General features: G+C 43.3%; 1 protein-coding gene across 1 annotated transcript in view; it reads right to left on the reverse strand.

Moving 5' to 3' along the window:
* The window catches only part of LOC310771382 (retinal-specific phospholipid-transporting ATPase ABCA4-like), a gene marked incomplete at both ends in the record, with an annotated part of 189101 nt that overhangs the window by 119148 nt on the left and 48886 nt on the right, over positions 1-21067 (reverse strand). Inside the window, 4 exons of the mRNA XM_083631907.1 lie at positions 152-328; positions 426-631; positions 5612-5809; positions 7918-8034. Coding sequence (XP_083488033.1) covers positions 152-328; positions 426-631; positions 5612-5809; positions 7918-8034 — 698 coding nt within the window. The remainder of the gene's footprint in view (positions 1-151; positions 329-425; positions 632-5611; positions 5810-7917; positions 8035-21067) is intronic.

Genomic DNA, 21067 nt, shown 5'->3' on the forward strand with positions numbered 1-21067 from the left:
TGTGGTCCTGAGGTCTTGAAAGGAATGATACTACAATACACAATAATACAATACAATACTACACATGAGAGAAAACATCAGTAAAGAACAATCAAAATAAGGAGAGATGTGTGTGAGATTGAGTGAGTGAGTGAGCGAGCGAGCCACTCACAGATCATCCACATAACAGGGGTAGGGCATCTGCTGTAGGTACACGCCCAGTGGCCACTCCTTGCCCGTCTGAGTTTTGATGATGCCATGCTCTATTATATCCTGGAGGTAAGCAAAGCCGCCCCACACATAGCGGAGGTCATCCATAGGATCAGCACGAGGGCCAGGGTCCCAGTACCTGAGCAACACACATATCCATCCATCTTCAGACCGACAAATCCAACTTTAAATTTATCATCAGATCTTATTCTTTTTCTCTTGAATTTGATTTTTACCTGTCTTTGATCTTATTGGTGCGTTCCACTATGTCGATATCCATGCGGATCTTGAACTTGACATGAGGCGGGACCTTGTTGGTCCAGGGGAACATGTTCACGAAGACCAGGCCCGCCCAGAACTTGTTCTCCTCCAACAGGTCCAAGGCCCGGTAAGTGACTGTGTCCTCCTCAGGCATGCCAACAAACTTATTCAGGATCACACACTGGGTAGGGGAGAATGGACACCAGAAGCACAGACATATAATGGACTGATCCTAGACCAGGGAAACCTCTTGGAGATCAGAGAAGCATGAAGCACAGACATAATGGACTGATCCTAGACCAGGGAAACATCTTGGGGATCAGAGAAGCATTAGCCAAATAGCATTTTGCAAGTTGTGTTCAAAAGTACTGATACACTCACTGAAATCATTTCACCAGGTTTTATATTGAAAACCACAAATACAATTAGCAGCACTATACACTTTTTGTTTGCATAAACATTAAAATAATAACAAAGCCGATAAGATTTGGTGCAATTTGGACACTTTTAATAAACTTTTAATAAACAAGCGAATAGTGCTCTGTGCAGCAGCAATAAATGTGGTAATCAAACCTACTGTGGTGACCCACATCGAGACACTAGGAGAGACATTCACCAAAGGAGACTTGTGCCTTTAAGAGGGGGGGTTAATGTTACTGTACTTCCGGTTCCGGGTTAGGTTTGTTATGTGTGGTTGCTAACCGCGGTGGATGTAAACACTTTATGTGGAGAGAAGTAAACTACCTCGACCAACCTACGTCTACTGTCTCACTGTTTCCTAATTGCCACACTACAGACTTTTAATGATGATTAAAAATTGAAATGGTAATATTAACCATTGGGAATTTGATGACGGTTCATCATTAAATTAATAGTTTCATCCATAATGCGAAACATCTGTAGCTCGCATCCAAGGGTAACTGAAATGTCTGTAACTAGCATCCATGAGCTACACAGTGACAGAACTGTACGCATAACATCTGTAACTAGCATCCAGTAACTAGAAATGTCCGTAGCTAGCATCCAACTATAGAAATGCCTGTCGCTATCCACACTACGCTGTAGCAGAACTGTAAGCAACATAACCAATTGAGTATGATCGTTCAGCCTCTAAGCTGCAATCAAAAATGTGTTTTCCAAATGAATTCAAAGTAATAATTAAAATTTGACTGTGGCTTCAGAATACCTTCATTGGCCAATCAGAATTGAGTATTCAACAGAGCTATGCAATTATTTGAATTCACAAATTAGCATTAGCTGAACGACAGGTCAGTTTATTTTAACAGGAGGTCAGATAAGGTCAATGTTGGCTCAGGATTCCTCCACGAAGCCAGTGGCAGAGTTCAGTAGCCACACTCTCATTTGCAGTGACACCTCAGCAGTGGCCTCCTATTCCCTGGAAAGCGTGTCTGATAGCCATTCATTGTTGGCTATGCAGGCAGGAAGGGCTCGCACCCAAGAGGAGAGAAACACTCCAAAACAACTATTTAACCCCCCCCCCCACACACACACACACACGCACACACAAGGCTTGCCATGCATACTCAGACATGCATCCAAAATAGAGATGCAACTGATGCAATAGAAAAACGCAGACACAGCATATTCTGAGCATGCACAACAAGTGATCATACACTGTTAATTCCCCCCCCCCCCCCCAAGTGTTCACCTAACAACACATACATCCCACTGTGTGGTGTGATATGCATGCATGCCACCAACGTGCAGCCGACCATCGAGCCCACAGTCATTGTTGCCGCTTCATAAAGGAGGGTGACTGGAGTGACAGCTGTGTCTAATCGGCCTCAATCGTTCCCACTCTCCCTGTCACACTCAAGTGCTGTAAGCTTCAAGTTAGACAAAAACAAAGAGCGCCAGCCATCCACTCGGCCATGCCCCCAGGTGCCCCCCGTGTCACCCCCCAGTGCGATAGGCCTCTCATCCCGATTAGCCTCCGCGGGGTAAGGGCTGATTTGAACTGCATTTCAGATGCTTTGGCCTGCTAATATGGCGGGGGAGAGTGAGAGGAGAGAAGGTTCTGGTGTTGTTTTTTGTTTGTTTTGTTTTTTTACCCTCCACAGCTCCACTCCATCAGGGCTAAACAAAAGAGACTTGACAAGTAGTTTGTTGTGCTGGCTCTCGCCCACCTGGGTGGATTTCTATGTCTTTGGACAGGGGACAAATTAGAGAGGCCAGAGATGGCTTATCTTAAATGCTCCCATCGCGTCAAGAGGTGGTATTGAACGCACAGCGGTTTGGCAGGCAAGCGGCTTGTATTGAAATCAGCAAGCAACGGGACCTGTGCTAAATTGGATTATTTGGTGAATAGGCCTGTTCAGGAGAGACCTTGACACTTCAGGTGGAGTGAAATGTGGAAGAACGGCCAACATTCCCATTCCCAGAGTCCAATGGGAGAAAAAGCATGCTAGCCTTGCAATTTAAGATCATAAATTAGTGAAAGGAAAGCTAAAATACTGCTTGAGTGTTTTAATAAGCATTTTATTGCCTCTGGTTCTCTGTTTGCCAAGTATTCTGTTCTGCCTCTCCAGTATTGCCCTCTACTGCCTCCACGGCCTTGCCTTCTGCTCCAAATGATGGCCACATGTCTGTTGGGTAGCTGGCTTCAGGAAAAAACAGCACCATTACAGCCTCCCTAAAAGTAACAAATGATATAATAGAGTCACTGGATCAGAAAAAATACTTTGCAGCACTTTTTGTCAATCTTTCCAAGGCCTTTGACCATGTCATATTGAGAATTAAACAATTACTATTGGGTTGTCTGAGCAAGCAGCTGGCTGGTTTGTAAATCAGCTGTCTGACAGGTCTCAGTGTGTATGCTTTGAAGGCAGCTCATCCAGCATATTAAATGTATCATCTGGTGTACCCCAAGGCTCGGTCCTGGGTCCAATTTTATTCACCATTTATGTGGATGAGCTGGGCCGTAATGTTCCTAATGCAAAGTGTCATTTTTATGTGGATGACACTGTCATCTATTGCTTTGGATCCACTCTTACTATTGGCTATTTGCACACTGCTTTTAATATCGTTGAGTCTCAAATAATTGATTTCAAGCTTGTCCTAAATGCAGCAAAAACAAAATTGATGTTGTTTTCAAATGGCAGGAAGACCACAGATCCTCCTCCCAATGTTTTATCTCTGCAGGGCACTCAGATCGAATTAGTGTCATCTTATAAGTATTTGGGCATTTTAATTGATGATCATTTATCTTTTAGACTCCACATTGAAAGCCTTGTGAAAAAGTTGAAACTGAAGCTGGGTTTCTTCTTTCGAAACAGGTCGTGCTTTATTTTCGTTGCCAGGAAAAAATTCTCACTGTGCTTGACTATGGTGATATGTTGTACAGTATATGCATGCCCCTGTCTATTGTCTCCATTCACTGGACACTGTGTATCATGGTGCTCTGAGTCTGAGGTTTGTCACAGGCTGTCAAAGCCCATACTCACCACTGCACCCTACTGTATATGCCAGGGTTGAGTGGCCCTCTCTGGCTGCTTGTAGGTTTATCCATTGGTACATTTTTATCTATAAATCCATCCTTGGATTAATTCCACCATACCTCTGTGGCTATATTTCTAGAGCCCACAGTAGTTACCGCTTACGCTCAGCCGATTACTACCAGCTAAATGTCCCCAAAATCCGCACTGATCTTGACATGCTTTCATGTATTCTGCACCTACAGCTTGGAACTCACTTCAGAGCAACCTCAAACTGAAGGAACTTGTTCCACTTGGAACTTTCAAAAATCTAATGAGAGAAATAGAAGCAAATTCCTTCCTTTTTATGAACATTGTAACTGCTTTTGCCCGTTTTATCGCATGTTTGTGTCTTGGTGTTTGTCAGTTTTAATGTTGTAACTTTATCTCTTTTATGCTGCTATCTTGGCCTGTGGCCTTTGTATCTCAGTGGGACCGACCTGGTTAAATAAAGGTTAAATAAAGGTTAAATAAAGGTTAAATAAAATAAATAAAATAAATAAAATAAATAAAATAAATAAAATAAAAATAAATAAATAAATAAATAAATAAATAAAATAAATAAATAAATAAATAAATAAATAAATAAATAAATAAATAAATAAATAAATAAAATAAAATAAAAATAAATACAAGTCAATGGTACACGTCATCCGCTACGAGTGTCACATTGCATGAATGGGCCAATCAGTAACAAATGGTGACTTATTTTGAAAATGCTAGAACACAGTGGTGACAAGCATCATTCCCCCAAGTTTTGTTTAAGTCTGGTCATTTGTGTCTGAGATAATGCATGTGAGGATAGAGACCGGTCCCATACTCAAGACCTATAACACATTTATTTTATTTTATTAGGATCCCCATTAGCCGATGCAGAAACATCAGCTACTCTTCCTGTGGTCCACACAAAACAACAAAGAATGATACACAAACAGTAGTCTCACGTGGTCAGACCCAACGTCTTACGTCATAACTTCCAACGACGGTGGGTCTGAATCACAAGTCAGCATTTCCAGGTTTTGCCACAAGAAATGTGGCTCCTATAGGACGAATCAGCATGATGTCACTGCCACCCAAAAACGCGTAACCCTGCGGCAGTTAACTATTATGAGTTGTGCCAAAAAATGTTAATATCTCAAAAAGTATACATCACATCGCTTATATTTTGACATTCTGAGTGAGAGCAGAATTAGCTCAAGAGTTTGATGTATAATATATGCATGTCGTGTTAAAGTTGTGTGAACTGTCGCAGTTTTTAAATTGTAAACACAGTCAGCCGGGCTAGAGTCAGATCCTCAAACTCAGGCTCCATAGGGTTCCATTGTCGTTGCCACCCAGTGACGAGGTTTGTTTACCAAAATGCTGCTCGGCTGATCCCTCGTATAGTATCATGGCAGAAGTCCAGCTGTGCCTTGTTGCATAGTTCAAAATGTACCACCCCACGAGTTGCGTCACGCAAATAAGGAGGTGCCTGATTGGTCAATGTACTGTATATGCCTGTCGCACATTTTATTTTGGTCTTAGGGGTTGGTCCTTAACCACTTTTCAAGAGTTGTGCACCAGATGTAGATATCTATCTATGGCTGGCTACTGCAAGACTACACAAACAGTGACAACGAAATCAATGAAATACGAAGCCAGCAATGCCTAGTGTAACGCCCACTTACGTCCCCGTACTGGTTGAGCATGCGGATGGCCCGGTCAGTGAGGTTGAAGATGTTCCGCCAGTCAAAGTCGGCCACGCCGGGCGGCCGCTCCTCCCCAGGGCCGTTGTACAGGAAGTTGAGGATGTGTTTGGAAGAGAACGGCGCCTCCTGCAGACTCCTGTCGATGAAATCCATCACTGTTGGGTTGCGGATGATGTCCTGAAAGCAACACAGCGGATGATGTCCTGAAGCAACAACCTTTATTTATTTAACCTGGGTTTGTTCCATTGAGAGCGAGGACAGTATTTTTTTCCGAGGGAGACGTTGCCAAGACAGCAGCAGTATATAAAAAAAAACATTTCATAAGTGATAGACACTGTAAGAAGAAGCAAAAGAATAGTGAGATGGGCTTTATATGGACAGGACAGAAAGAGAGAAAACAGAGGGAAAGATACAGTATGCATGTCAGAGACAGAGAGGAATAGATAGAAAATAGAGAGATATGGCCTGTTTTTGCAGGAAAACAATAGACCTCGACCTCAGCATAACAACAACAATATAGTGAGGAAATGATGGGGATCCAATACACTAAAGCTGCCTCCACATGAGAAGCAATCTTCTCTTCTCTCACTGTGAGGTAGAGCGGAGAAAGGTCAGCAGTAAACAGGTCAGAGTTTATACAATTTGAACTTTGAGCGCAGCGCAAGGTGGCAAATTCGAACGGTAAACGATGCCAAGTGTAAAGTCAAAGTCAAAGTCCCAACGATTGTCACACACCTGAGTGTGCGAAATTTGTTCTCCGCATTTGACCCATCCCCTGGGGGAGCGGTGAGCAGCAGCAGCGCCGCGCTCGGGAATCATTTGGTGATCTAACCCCCCAATTCCAACCCTTTGATGCTGAGTGCCAAGCAGGGAGGCAATGGGTCCCATTTTTATAGTCTTTGGTATGACTCGGCCGGGGATCGAACTCACAACCTCCCAGTCTCAGGGCGGACACTCAGACCACAAGGCCACTGAGCTGGTGTAGCTACTGCATAGCTGGCTGGGAGGCACCGCTCTCCCCATAGGAAAACGAGGCAGTGGACTGGGCGCAGAGCTGTTTTACCGCGGATCAGGCACGTGCACACATAGACATGAAAGGGGGCTTGAGCCCCTGCCTTTTTTTCAGTCTGTAAAAAGTGCCCTTTTTTTTTTTTTATTATAATACATTTTTCATTTTCATTCCAACAACACATGAACAAAACAAACAGCTCAGACACATTAAAAAATAAAATAAAAAGTGCCCTTTCCTGACCATGAATGCATTTCTAATGGTGCTTTGTATGGAAATTGCCCTTTCCATGCCGTCACTGAAGGCAGCATTCTAAGAGAAATGCCTTTTCCGAGCTCTCTTGGCCTTGAATGCACCATTTGTAATAGGCCTCTGCATGGAGCAGTGTTTTTCTAAACTGCCCCTGAAGGCACCAACCCAAAAATGAACCCAAAAATGAATGAATAAATAAATGCATAAATAAATAAACCACCCAATAAATAAATAACCAAAATATAGGGAACAAATGCAGAATTGTTGCTCTTGAAAATATTTTTTACTTTACACTATTGGAAAGGGATGTTGTGTTGTTGAATCAGCAAAAAATAAAAAAAATTCTAATACACCTTATCTAAATCTTCTGTCTTGCTTTTTAGAATTATGGTTAAAATGCATGGTATATTACAAGCCTCACTCAGTATCGTTCAATGTTTCTGCCTGTGTTGCTATCTGCTGTAGTACAACAACCTAAAGGGAGAAAAGGAGCAAATACAGTACATATTGATGCTTAAATGATTTCACAACAGTATTGCAACAGCATGCAACTTTTATATACTAATATTATTCAGTTATGGAGTTATTTTTCCGTGACAAGTCTCATCCTAAAATGAGATATTCCTCTAAATCTGGTTAAAATCGGAATATTTAAAATGAGTTATATCCCTAAATTGGCCTTCAAATTGCCTCAAATTTCCGCCACCGCCCTCCGGACGGCGGCTGTAGTGCCCTTTTATGAATTTGAGCCCCTGCCCCTCTAATGTTCTGTGCACGTCCCTGCCGCGGATCATGTGTGTGGGGGCTTAACATCAGTCATCCCCGAATCATCCCCATCACCCTAACCCTAAAAAAAATCAATAGCGTTTTTGAGAATCAATGATATCACAAAACATAATATCTCGATACTCAAGTATATCCATATTACTTCTCACACCCCTAATGCGTATTTCTTGAATTAATTAATTCATTCATTCATTCAGTCAGTCAGTCAGTCAGACAGTCACTGATAGTGTTGTCCTACCCGCAGCATGCTGATTTGGACTCCATCTTGGAAGAAAGCCCAGAGCTGAGGAGCCACCTCCTCCCAGGCCTTCCCCATGTTTCTCAGCCTCTCCAACTCCTCGAACGTAGTGTTGGCCTAGAGAAGGGGGGATGGGGGGGGGGGGGGGGGGTCAAGGGGGGATGTGTTTCAATAATAGTTACCTTTTCTTGTAAAGCCTCGTTTTAATTTTAATTTCAGTTAACGGAAATGTGTTTACACACCTAGTTTTCGTTATTTCGTTAACTATAGACAGTTTGAAACCTAATTTATTTCCTGTCAGCTATTAGCAAACACTGAAACAGGAAGTAAGCTAGGGGCAATTTAGAATGTTTATGTTGTCAAGTTAAAACCGTCTATAGTAACCAGTTGACACACGCACGTACATACGCAAACTTTCACACACACACACACACACACACACACACACACACACACACACACACACACACACACACACACACACACACACACACACACAGTGTCACAGTGCTCCTAATCTCCTGCTACATACCATTCCCACATTGAAGTCCCTGTGAAAACAGGCTTTGCAAAGACAACACACACATTCTCACACAGAGAATTCCCGCGGGCCTGCCCAGATGACCAACAAGGAAGCGTGCACCAAATGCGCTCCATGACAAATCACCCAATATTTACTGCGCCCTTATCGTTAAAACCCTGGATGTGTGGGTACAGTGCTTTATGTGGCGAATACCAAAGGCTATTGCTGCATTCACAGTCATGTGCAGTGGTGGATGAAAGCGTTGAAAAGTACACCCAATTAAACGCCTTCCTCTTGTGTGTGTCTGATTTTGGGTGACAATGGGGACAATGGCACCGGGGGGACAATGGAGGCCGTTGGTGACAACTGGCCGAACGCATTCAGCCTGCCCAGTGAAGCCCAGGCAGGTTCCCACAAGTGAGTGCTTCCTCACTTCCCCCAGGCAGAGAGTGAGACAACATTTCTGCCAGGCAGAGAGTGAGACAACATTTCTGCCAGGCAGAGAGTGAGACAACATTTCTGCCAGCCAGAGAGTGAGACAACATTTGCGCCAGGCAGAGTGTGAGACAACATTTCCCCCAGACAGAGAGTGAGACATTTCCCTCAGACAGAGAGTGAGACAACATTTCCCCCAGACAGAGTGAGACAGCATTTCCCACAGGCAGAGAGTGAGATAGCTTTTCCCCCAGACAGAGAGTGAGACAACATTTTCCCCAGAGTGAGACAACATTTCTGCCAGGCAGAGAGTGAGACAACATTTCCCCCAGACAGAGTGAGACACTATTTCCCACAGGCAGAGAGTGAGATAGCTTTTCCCCCAGACAGAGAGTGAGACAACATTTCCCCCAGACAGAGTGAGACACTATTTCCCACAGGCAGAGAGTGAGATAGCTTTTCCCCCAGACAGAGAGTGAGACGACATTTTCCCCAGAGTGAGACAACATTTCTGCCAGGCAGAGAGTGAGACAACATTTCCGCCAGGCAGAGAGTGAGACAACATTTCTGCCAGGCAGAGAGTGAGACAACATTTTTGCCAGTCAGAGAGTGAGACAACATTTCCCCCAGACAGAGAGTGAGACAACATTTCCCCCAGACAGAGTGAAACAGTATTCCCCCAGGCAGAGAGTGAGATAGCATTTCCCCTAGAGAGTGAGATAACATTTCTGCCAGGCAGAGAGTGAGACAGCATTTCTCCCAGACAGAGAGTAAGACAGCATTTCCCCCAGACAGAGAGTGTGACAGCATTTCCTCCAGACATAGAGTGAGAGAACATTTCCCCCAGACAGAGAGTGAGACAACATTTCCCCCAGACAGAGAGTAAGACAGCATTTCCCCCAGACAGAGAGTGAGACAGCATTTCTCCCAGACAGAGAGTGAGACAGCATTTCCCCCAGACAGAGAGTAAGACAGCATTTCCCCCAGAGAGTGAGACAACATTTCCGCCAGGTAGAGAGTGAGATAGCTTTTCCCGCAAGCAAAGAGTGAGATAGCATTTCCCCCAGGCAGAGAGTGAGACAACATTTCCCCCGGAGAGAGAGTGGGATACCATTTCTGCCAGGCAGAAAGTAAGACAGAGAGTGAGACAGCATTTCCTCCAGACATAGAGTGAGAGAACATTTCCCCCAGACAGAGAGTAAGACAGCATATCCCCCAGACAGAGAGTGAGACAACATTTCCCGCAGACAGAGAGTGAGACATTTCTGCCAGGCAGAGAGTGAGACAGCATTTGATTTGATTTGATTTACTTTATTGTCCACCTTAGTGGAAATGTGTATTTTGCTTCTCTTCACAGCACATACAGTATGTTACGTATTGTGCACAATCAGCACACCATAAAACATAGAGAACATAGAACATACATCATACATGGTGCAAGTTAGCAGATAGCAGCAGCTTGTAGAGTGGCTGTTCTGTCCGAATCAGCACCGCCTAATTATAGCTTCATTGACACTCCCAGAGCTGATAAGAGGGGGGGGGGGGGATTGTCTTTTCTGATATGTTTCAATGTAAGCAGGTAACATTTGGAGACTTCTCATCGTTCGAATACCTTGCTGCTATTCTGAAATGCTCAACTACTGTTTTACTGCTGAATATTTATAGACCACCAAAATACTCAGGCAGCTTTCTCGTTAAATTTGCTGATCTACTCTCCTTAATTTTCATGGAACATGACTGTATATCTATTGCTGGGGATTTCAATATTCATATTGATAACCCCAATGATAATTTTGCCAAAGAACTGAATATCTTATTTGACACTTTTGATCTGTCTCAACATGTTTCAGGGCCTACAACCGAGGCCATACCCTGGATTTAGTTATAACTAGGGGCTTTAAGTCCTCTTCTGTGTTGACTATTGATGCTGCGTTGTCTGACCATCTTTGCATCTTTTTTGAAATGGAAATCTCCCCTGAGATCATTAATAGGTCACAAACCGTTAAAAGACGACACATAAATGCAGGCACCAGCGCGCTGTTTATGGAGACATTTTCTTTATCTCCTCCCACATCAGCTTCTGTCAATGACATTCTCGATAACTTCAATTCAACAATCCTGAATGCTATTGATAGTGTGGCGCCTGTTAGGTTAAAAATGCTGTCTGGCAAGATTAAAGCACCCTGGCGAAATTCTGCATCCGTTAGATGCGAAAAGAAAGATTGCAGGAAAGCTGAGCGTAAATGGCGGAAAACTAATCTTCATATTCACTATGATATTTACAAAGAAAGCCTTCACTCCTACAACCTCGAACTGAAAAGGTCGAGACAATCGTTCTTTTCCGATATCATTAACAAAAATGTGAACAATGCACGCACTCTATTTGCCACAGTTGATAGACTGACTAACCCGCCTCTCTGTGTAGCACCTGAGTTTCTCTCTACTGTCAAATGCAATGAGTTTGCTGCCTTTTTTACGGGCAAAATTATTAATATCAGGCAGGCTATTAGTGGCTCCACACCAAGAAATGCTGTGACATCATCCTACCCCGCAGATCCCTAGCTCGATAAATGTGTCCCAGTTCAGCGTTATCGACCACGACATCTTAGAGGAAACTGTGCAAGGCCTTAAATCATCTTCGTGCTGTCTCAATACCCTTCCAACAAGCTTTTTTAAAAGCGTTTATAACTGCCTGTCGTCGGACCTATTGCAAATAGTTAATAGCTCCCTTTTGACCGGCACTTTTCCTGAGTCCCTGAAAACTGCAGTTATTAAACCCCTACTAAAAAAGCGTAGCCTTGATGCATCGGTAATCAGTAACTACAGACCAATATCTAATCTCCCCTTTATAGCCAAAATAATTGAAAAGGTTGTTTACCTACAACTCAATAGATTCCTAACCTCAAATGATCTCTTAGATAAACTCCAATCAGGCTTTCGCCCCCATCACAGCACAGAAACCGCGCTTACTAAAGTCATGAATGACATTAGAATGAACTCAGACTCAGGCAAAAATTTGATTCTAGTGCTACTGGACCTTAGCGCTGCATTTGACACTGTTGACCACTCAATTCTATTGGACAGACTGGAAAACTGGGTTGGGCTATCGGGTACGGTCCTCCAGTGGTTCAGGTCCTATCTTCAAGACAGGAAGTACTTCGTCTCCATTGGCAATTACACATCTGACCTAACTAGTATGACTTGTGGGGTGCCTCAAGGATCCATTATGGGGCCCGTTCTCTTCAACCTTTATATGCTCCCTCTAGGCCTAATTATGCAAAAAAAACAAAGTAGCCTATCATAACTACGCAGACGACACTCAGTTGTATATAACTTTCCTCAGCTGACTATGCTCCCATAGAATCATTGTGCCAGTGCATTGATCAAATAAATAACTGGATGTGCCAGAATTTCCTACAGCTAAACAAAGACAAAACAGAGGTGATCGCCTTTGGTCCCAAAGAACAAAGGCTTAAAATCACTGCACGCCTTGAGTCTCGATCCCTGAAGCCTAAGGATCAAGTCAAAAATCTTGGCGTTATTATTGATTCCGATCTCAACTTTAACTCCCACATTAAGTCAATCAGAAAATCAGCTTTTTATCATCTTAAAAATATAGCAAGAATTAGGGGCTACATGTCCAGACAGGATCTAGAAAAACTAATTCACGCCTTCATCTATATAGTAGGTTAGACTACTGCAATAGCCTTTTCTCTGGTCTCTCGAAAAAAGAACTTCAGCTCATTCAGAATGCTGCTGCTAGAGTTCTAAAGAAGACTAAGAAAGCTGATCATATCACTCCAGTTCTTAAAGTCCCTGGAAACCAGAAATATTTCTTTATTATTTAGCATTTTGAGTTCATCACATCACAGGACCCTATGTTAATAAGCCACCAGCCAAATTTGAACGATGATGAACGTCGCAAAGTATATAAATTTAGGTTTGACAGTCATGGCAAAACTCATGAGAATCAATTAGTTTTTAGAGTGTATTTTCTCCCGCTGACTGTGTGGGCGTGTCCCGTCTGCAGCAGGGAAATTTCTCCTGTCTCTCTCTCTCGGAGAGGGACAGAAGGAGAGAGACATGGGGTAAGTGTGTGTGTGTGTGTGTGTGTGTGTGTGTTCGCGCGTTGCTGTGCGCATAGAAGAGATCTCTGTCTGTTCTTTGCCCCCACAGCGCTCGCTCAGTGCCTGTCTCCCTCCCACTTTGTGTGCTGTGTGCTTCTCTCTCTCTCTCTCTCTCTCTCTCTCTCTCTCGGGACTAGTGAGAGAGAGAGAGAGAGAGAGCAGCATAGCGCTCGACACAGCCTGGTGACGCGAGGTTACTCACACACACACACACACAGTAGGGCGGGTTGCGCGCGTGTACAAAGGTTATATAGAGCTTATGACGTCATAAGCTCCTGCATTTTAGCACCTTGCGCACTGCTCTCTTCAATGAGGAAGTACTTTGTAGAAGCTTGTAGAAAAGTGTCGATTTTAAAGCTTTGGGTTGAAAGTAATGTATAATAATTTCGGAGGCACACACTTACTAACATAAGACCCTAGCTAACATAGTTAGAACGTTTTTGTGGATTTTGGTTTCCAGGGACTTTAAGTCTTTACACTGTTGCCAGTGTGTCATAGAATAGATTTTAAAATACTGTTATTAGTCTATAAATCACTTAATGGCCTAGGCCCAAAATACATAGCTGAATTTCTCCCACGCTACAAACCGTCTAGACCTCTTAGGTCAGCAGGGTCCAGCTTATTAACTGTCCCTAGGATCAAATCAAATCATGGGAAGGCCGCATTTACCCGCTAGCTTCTGCTAGCTGGAACAAATTGCCTGAAGACCTCAGATCTGCCCCAACTTGACTTACTTTTAAAAATAGACTAAAGACTTTTATGTTTACCGTCGCTTTTAACTGCTGACAGCTGTTTCTCAATCACTATTATACAATTGGTTTTAAAACATAGATGATTGCAATTACTGCTAAAAGCTGCAGGTATGGGGGATGGTTCCGTAATACGGATATACTCACAAGAGGGTGAGGTGATGCGTCAGGAGGGACATACGCGTATGGGAAGCTTAAAAGAGGACACCGTACCTAGACCTGAGTTTTATGTGTGTGTAGTCATGTTTCTTATATAGCCATGATGTCGGGGGACTAAATATAAATTGATTTATTCTATTATGCAAACCCAATGAGTCCTCTATAAGTTTTTAGCTCTTTTTGCAACTGCTGCGCCTGTTGCTCAATGCACTTTCTATACTCTTTTTTAAAGTTTTGTTGTGATGCTTTTAAATGTCCATTTTATTCTCTTCTTTTATTCTTTTATTTTCCTGTCAACCATTTTATGTGAAGCACTTTGAATTGCCTCTGTGTATGAAATGTGCTATACAAATAAACTTGACTTGACTTGACTTGTTGTGGAAAAACAAATACAAATTACAAAATACCTACCTATTTAAAATGCCTACCTACCTATCTAAATACCTAGAAATACCTGTATACCTAAAATATTACCTAACCTATACATAAGTTATGTATAGGTTAACTTTAAGGGGTTAACCTATACATAACACAGCATGCCATACAAAACAGATTCATTTATTTATTCAGTGCTAGTATGGCAGAGGGGATAAAGGAGTTCTTATAGATATTCCGGCTGGCCCTTGGGACCCTAAACCGATGACCGGATGGGAGCAGCTCGAACGCCAAGTTCAGTGGGTGCGAGGCATCACCACTGATCTTTCTAGCCTTCCTATTTACAGCCCTGTCAAAAATATTGCAGAGCTGTTTTTGTGGTTTACTAATAATCTTACCTGCTATTTTAACAATTCTAGAGAGTTTGTTTTTACTTTTTAGATTTAGGTTGCCGTACCAGGCAGTCATATTATAAGACAGAACGGTTTCAACCAGGCTCCTGTATGCTGTTTGGAGAATGTGTGTTGACCAAAGCTTCTCAGCTTTCTGATTAAGAACAATCGCTGATTGGCTGATTTCCCCCAGACAGAGAGTGAGACAGCATTTCCCCCAGACAGAGTGAGACAGCATTTCCCCCAGACAGAGAGTGAGACAATATTTCTGCTAGACAGAGAGTGAGACAGCATTTCCCCAGAGAGTGAGACAACAATTCTGCCAGGTAGAGAGTGAGACAGCATTTTCCCCAGACAGAGAGTGAGACAGCATTTTCCCCAGACAGAGAGTGAGACAACATTTCTGCCAGACAGAGAGTGAGACAGCATTTCCCCAGAGAGTGAGACAACATGTCTGCCAGGCAGAGAGTGAGACAGCATTTCCCCCAGACAGAGAGTGAGACAACATTTCTGCCAGACAGAGTGAGACAACATTTCCCCCAGAGAGTGAGACAACATTTCTGCCAGACAGAGTGAGACAACATTTCCCCCAGACAGAGTGAGACAACATTTCTGCTAGACAGAGAGAGAGACAGTATTTCTCCCAGACAGAGAGTGAGACAATATTTCCACCAGGCAGAGAGTAAGGCAGCTTTTCCTCAGTACAATGAAATGGATACTATGGGGACTAACATCATCACAAATCAATATAATTTAGCTCATTAAATCCACAAGTCTCAGCTTTCCAGGCATATCCAATTTATGCTATTCCAAGACTGTTTAGGGCCCCTAGTATGCAGAAATATTCAAATAGAATAGGCAAAAATAACATGTTTATACGGCATGCAAAGAACTGCATGGTTTTTGCCAAAAACTGAATTGGATTCATATCAAATGGGCATGTTTGTAAAGGGGAGACTCGTGGGTACCGATAGAATATCAGATATTTTGAGCTGAGATAAGGAAATACAGGGGAACTGCAATATTAAAGTAGTAGCCTAATCTGTAACTTTTTCATATAAATGTGCGTTTTGCTGTTCTCTCTTGCCTACTGATACCATACAATAGTAGTGATTTAACCTGTAGACCATTCCTGAAAGCTTTGTGCTTTGTTTGGAATAAAGAGAAGAAGGTTGAAGAAATAAGAAGTGACAGTCTATTGTACATTGAGTGTCTTAAAATAGTTCATATTCTTAAAAAGATCAAGGCATCAAACTGTACTGTACATCTTGGTACTTTTATGTAAATCACAGTGACTTCACTTCTGTTTGTTGAGAGCGACAGATAAGACCCACTCAGCTTTACGCAGCGGCAGCCACATGTAGCGCGGCAAACCTCTGTTAAACATCACAATGCATGACACAGTGAGGCAAACCTCTGTTAAACATCACAATGCATGACACAGTGAGGCAAACCTCTGTTAAACATCACAATGCATGACACAGTGAGGCAAACCTCTGTTAAACATCACAATGCATGACACAGTGAGGCAAACCTGTTAAACATCACAATGCATGACACAGTGAGGCAAACCTCTGTTAAACATCACAATGCATGACACAGTGAGGCAAACCTGTTAAACATCACAATGCATGACACAGTGAGGCAAACCTCTGTTAAACATCACAATGCATGACACAGTGAGGCAAACCTGTTAAACATCACAATGCATGACACAGTGAGGCAAACCTCTGTTAAAACATCACAATGCATGACACAGTGAGGCAAACCTGTTAAACATCACAATGCATGACACAGTGAGGCAAACCTCTGTTAAACACCACAATGCATGACACAGTGAGGCAAACCTCTGTTAAACATCACAATGCATGACACAGTGAGGCAAACCTCTGTTAAACATCACAATGCATGACACAGTGAGGCAAACCTCTGTTAAACATCCCATGCATGACACAGTGAGGCAAACCTCTGTTAAACATCACAATGCATGACACAGCTGAGGAAAACCTCTGTTAAATGGCATGCTTTTTTCGATGTATTGCTGAGCCCTCCTCACTCCAAGCATCTTATCTCTAGATTTGTATGTCTGTTTGACAACTGCAACACAGCCTCTACTGAGAGGATTAGAGAAGCATGGCAGGGGGAACTTGGTATTGATTTATCTGACATTATATGGGAAAAGAGTCTGTCTGTGATACAACTCTGCTCAGTTAATAGCAGACACCAGCTGATCCAATTGGGCACCATACTCGCACGCGCACAAATAGCTGCCTGGCAACAGCAGAGCTGTTGGTTGCTTTGTAACGTTAACTCATAAAAGTCACTTGAAAATGGCAACCTGGACAATTTATCGGTCAGATCAGCCTCGAGATGCACAGGAAGGATTCTGGATTAATTAGTATCGGACGTGATTGTGGCATGTTTGGCCGTGTTTTGGCTTACAATGGCTGCGGGGAAATGGATAGGATATTCACGTTACCGTGAGCCAGGAACTACCCTGCTTCCCCTGTATGTACGGTACCGTGTAATGCCTGGAGTTGACCAAACTGAACAATCAAACAATGTTTCATAAATGAATGAGCTTTATTTGTCACTGTTACAAAAACAAGTTAAGAACAATGAAATTGAAGATAAGCATAACAGTAACGTTAGGCATATTTACGACTGTTACATTCATTATCCACACAAGACGGTAACCTTATTAGTGGAGCTCTGTGGTCATTTCTATAAATGTAAATCAATATTAGTTAGCCGCGATTAGCATCAAGCTAACGTTATACTAATGTGCTGCAGCTACAGTAATTGCAGTCAGAGCCTTCTTCCCTGGTACCGTCTAATAGTTGACCAAACTGAACAGTCAAACAATGTACCGTAAGCATAACAGACAGTAACGTTAGGCATATTTACAACTGTTACATTCATTATCAACACAAGACGGTAACGTTATTAGTGGGGCTGGTGGTAATTTCTATAAATATAGCTAAATCTATTAGTTAGCCACGCATAGCATCAAGCTAACGTTATAATAGGCAGACTCACCACCGCAGCTAACTGCAGTCAAACAATATTGTGTTACATGACCGTAGGCATAACGGTAGTAACGTTAGGGTTAGTGTTGTCACGGTACTCGGTACTTCGGTACTTGGACGGTACTACATTGCTACGGTACTGAACGGTACCTGTTTTTCATGGTACCGAATTTACTATTTAGTTTGCCACCATGGCTTGGCTTCATGGACCCAGCTGCCAGCTAACGTTAGCCTGTCTGCCTGAGCAACACACATACATACTGCGCATACAGCCCCGCGCACTTCCGGGACTACGGACTACGCTCCTATTCCAACAACTCAACTTGTTGAGAAGAAGAATGCAAAATGCAAAATGCAATTTGGAAATATCAGTCCCCAAAGCCCCATCTGCAAAAAGTGTGAAAGGGAGTTCCAAACCAAACAGGGTAACACATCCAATCTCGCCAAGCACCCAGACCTGTTCACAGAATCCAAGGTGGGTTAATTCTTTCAAACGGTGTAAAATAACACGTTTAACAACATATCAAACGGACCTTATCCTGTCACATTAGTTTTTGAGATAGCTGGCAATGCATTGTGTAACCATAAAAACGTTTGGCTAACGTTAACGTTAACGTGTTTCGTAATGGAATCATTATGGGACCCGGCTAATACCTGGTACAGCGTTAGCTAGCATAGTGTAGCGCCTGTGCAATGCAATAGTGTTGTCACGGTACTCGGTACTTCGGTACTTGGACGGTACTACATTGCTACGGTACTGAACGGTACCTGTTTTTCATGGTACCGAATTTACTATTTAGTTTGCCACCATGGCTTGGCTTCATGGACCCAGCCGCCAGCTAACGTTAGCCTGTCTGCCTGAGCAACACACATACATACTGCGCATACAGCCCTGCGTACTTCCGGGACTACGGTGTCCCCGAACGTCCACGCGTAATCGCGAACAGTCATTCACAGCTTGTTGACACAAGCAGTGCGCACAGGCGGCGAAGAGAATGGCTACGGCTGCAGCAGGAGTGGCTGCTCCTATTCCAACAACTCAACTTGTTGAGAAGAAGAATGCAAAGAGTCGCATTTGGAAATATCAGTCCCCAAAGCCCCATCTGCAAAAAGTGTGAAAGGGAGTTCCAAACCAAACAGGGTAACACATCCAATCTCGCCAAGCACCCAGACCTGTTCACAGAATCCAAGGTGGGTTAATTCTTTCAAACGGTGTAAAATAACACGTTTAACAACATATCAAACGGACCTTATCCTGTCACATTAGTTTTTGAGATAGCTGGCAATGCATTGTGTAACCATAAAAACGTTTGGCTAACGTTAACGTTAACGTGTTTCGTAATGGAATCATTATGGGACCCGGCTAATACCTGGTACAGCGTTAGCTAGCATAGTGTAGCGCCTGTGCAATGCAATGTTTGGGACTGTTCGTTATTTATGAGAGGGGGGGTATGGTGCAGAAAGGGGGAGGGGTATCAAATATTTTTTTGAGTACTCGGGAGGGACTTGTGTTTTTTATTTTGGCTTTAGGGAGGGTTATACAACATTCATTTTTTGTATTTTGTATATATTTTAAATGCGTTTTTTCGTTCCAAAATTCGTGTTTACTCCCCTATATCTATGGTTTACCTGTATGGTGACTGGACTTGGTATCTCCCATTCCTTCCTTTCACGTAAACCGCTGCTCCGAGTCCTATGCACTGTGTACAGGCCCTCACTCGGTCCTGCTGTTTGCTTGGTGCATTGACTGGAAACGTTTATCATCGCTTTATATTGTTTCAGAGCTGGAATTGTTGACACATATGCAGTTGGCTAGGCTCAGGGCCGGTTCGTACATATAGGCGACCGCTTAGGGCGACACTTGGAGGGGCGGCAAATTGTGCGCCTTCACTTGCAGCTCTCCAAATATTCTCCAGCGCTCTGCCTCTTCCCCATGCTCTTCCCCGCTAGATCGATCCATTCTCTCTCCGCTGTCCGCGGCACGAACCGCCCGCCCTACTATGCCTCTGATTGGCTTACCCTGATATTCTTACCCTAACGCTTCGTTCACACAGACAACCTACGCCTTGCCTTGCCTCAACCCATGCCTACGCCGAGCTGGGCGTGAACCTGTTACACGCTTTTGCGATCACACCGCACGCCTTTTGCACGCCGAACCTGGAGCCGAGTCACAAGCGCCTCTCCTCTCTCCCGACTGTATTTTTTCACGTGTTGTCCAGAATTGTCATGGGTAGCCTCTAGGTAAAATAAATCTGATATATTTAATGTTCTATTGATGCTGGATATGTATAACCAGGTCTGACTATAGTCGGACATTTTAGAGAGGTGATCTTGCAAGAATACAACATTGTCCATCTTGCTTCTTCGGTCGCTATTCTCTCTCATGAAGATTTGTTTGCCGACGGGGAGAAAGCCCCACGTGATAGCCACCCGTCAATCTCTCTGTCTCTCTGCTCAACATGTTGTAGTAACTTTATTTTATTTTGAAATTCAGTTGACTTTGCTATTTCCGACGGATATTGTGCGTTTTTCTTTCATGGCTTGACAGAAGAAGTCTGCCTGCACGCGCCTTGTCGGCTTCAAAATAGAACTCACGCCTATTCGATAAAATCGGCAAGGCACAGGCAAGGCGTGGGTACACGCAGGGTTCACGCTCAGGCGCACGGTGTACACAGCCTCGTTGACTAAAACGGACGCCTATTAAAAAGCGTGGGTAAAGGCAAGGCATAGGCAAGGCTTGGGTCGTCGGTGTGAACCCAGCCTAACCCAACCAATCATCACTCCTCATGCCTAAACAAGCACTACTACTAGCCAATCAGAGGCAGAGGAGGGCGGGTCATCATGTCTTCTCCATCCCGCTTGAATGAGGAAAAAGGACATACCGGTAGCCTACAAGTAGACTAATTTACATCATTAACTTTGGGTTAAGGTAGCCTAGGCCATGTGCTCATATGTGTGTACCAGTATTAGTGTAATCAGTAAATTAGCGTGATATTTCTAACGTTGTTTCTGGGTTCCAAAACAATCTGTTTCCCTGTGCGGTGCGCAGTGCGCACTTTGCCTGCCCATTCATTGGAGAGACCAAAATTCCAAGATACAATATCTGAAGTTTCTCAAAGTTGAAACTACCTCTGCAGTAGTAGCCTACAATGAAACAAGACAGACTTAATGGACTGGCAACAATCTCCATATAAAATGAACTGGCAGAGAGAATCCTAATAGAGGATGATTGGATTTATTTAAAGACCTTTGCTGACGCAGCCCCCGCTGGTGTCCACTTCTGAAAGGTAAACCAGCTTTATTTGCCAACAGCTCGTAACAACAACTCGCCTTTGTTAAGTTGTGAATCTGCTGATGATAT

The sequence above is a fragment of the Poromitra crassiceps genome (genome assembly GCF_964638095.1).
Source record: "Poromitra crassiceps genome assembly, chromosome: 2".
NCBI lineage: Eukaryota > Metazoa > Chordata > Actinopteri > Beryciformes > Melamphaidae > Poromitra > Poromitra crassiceps.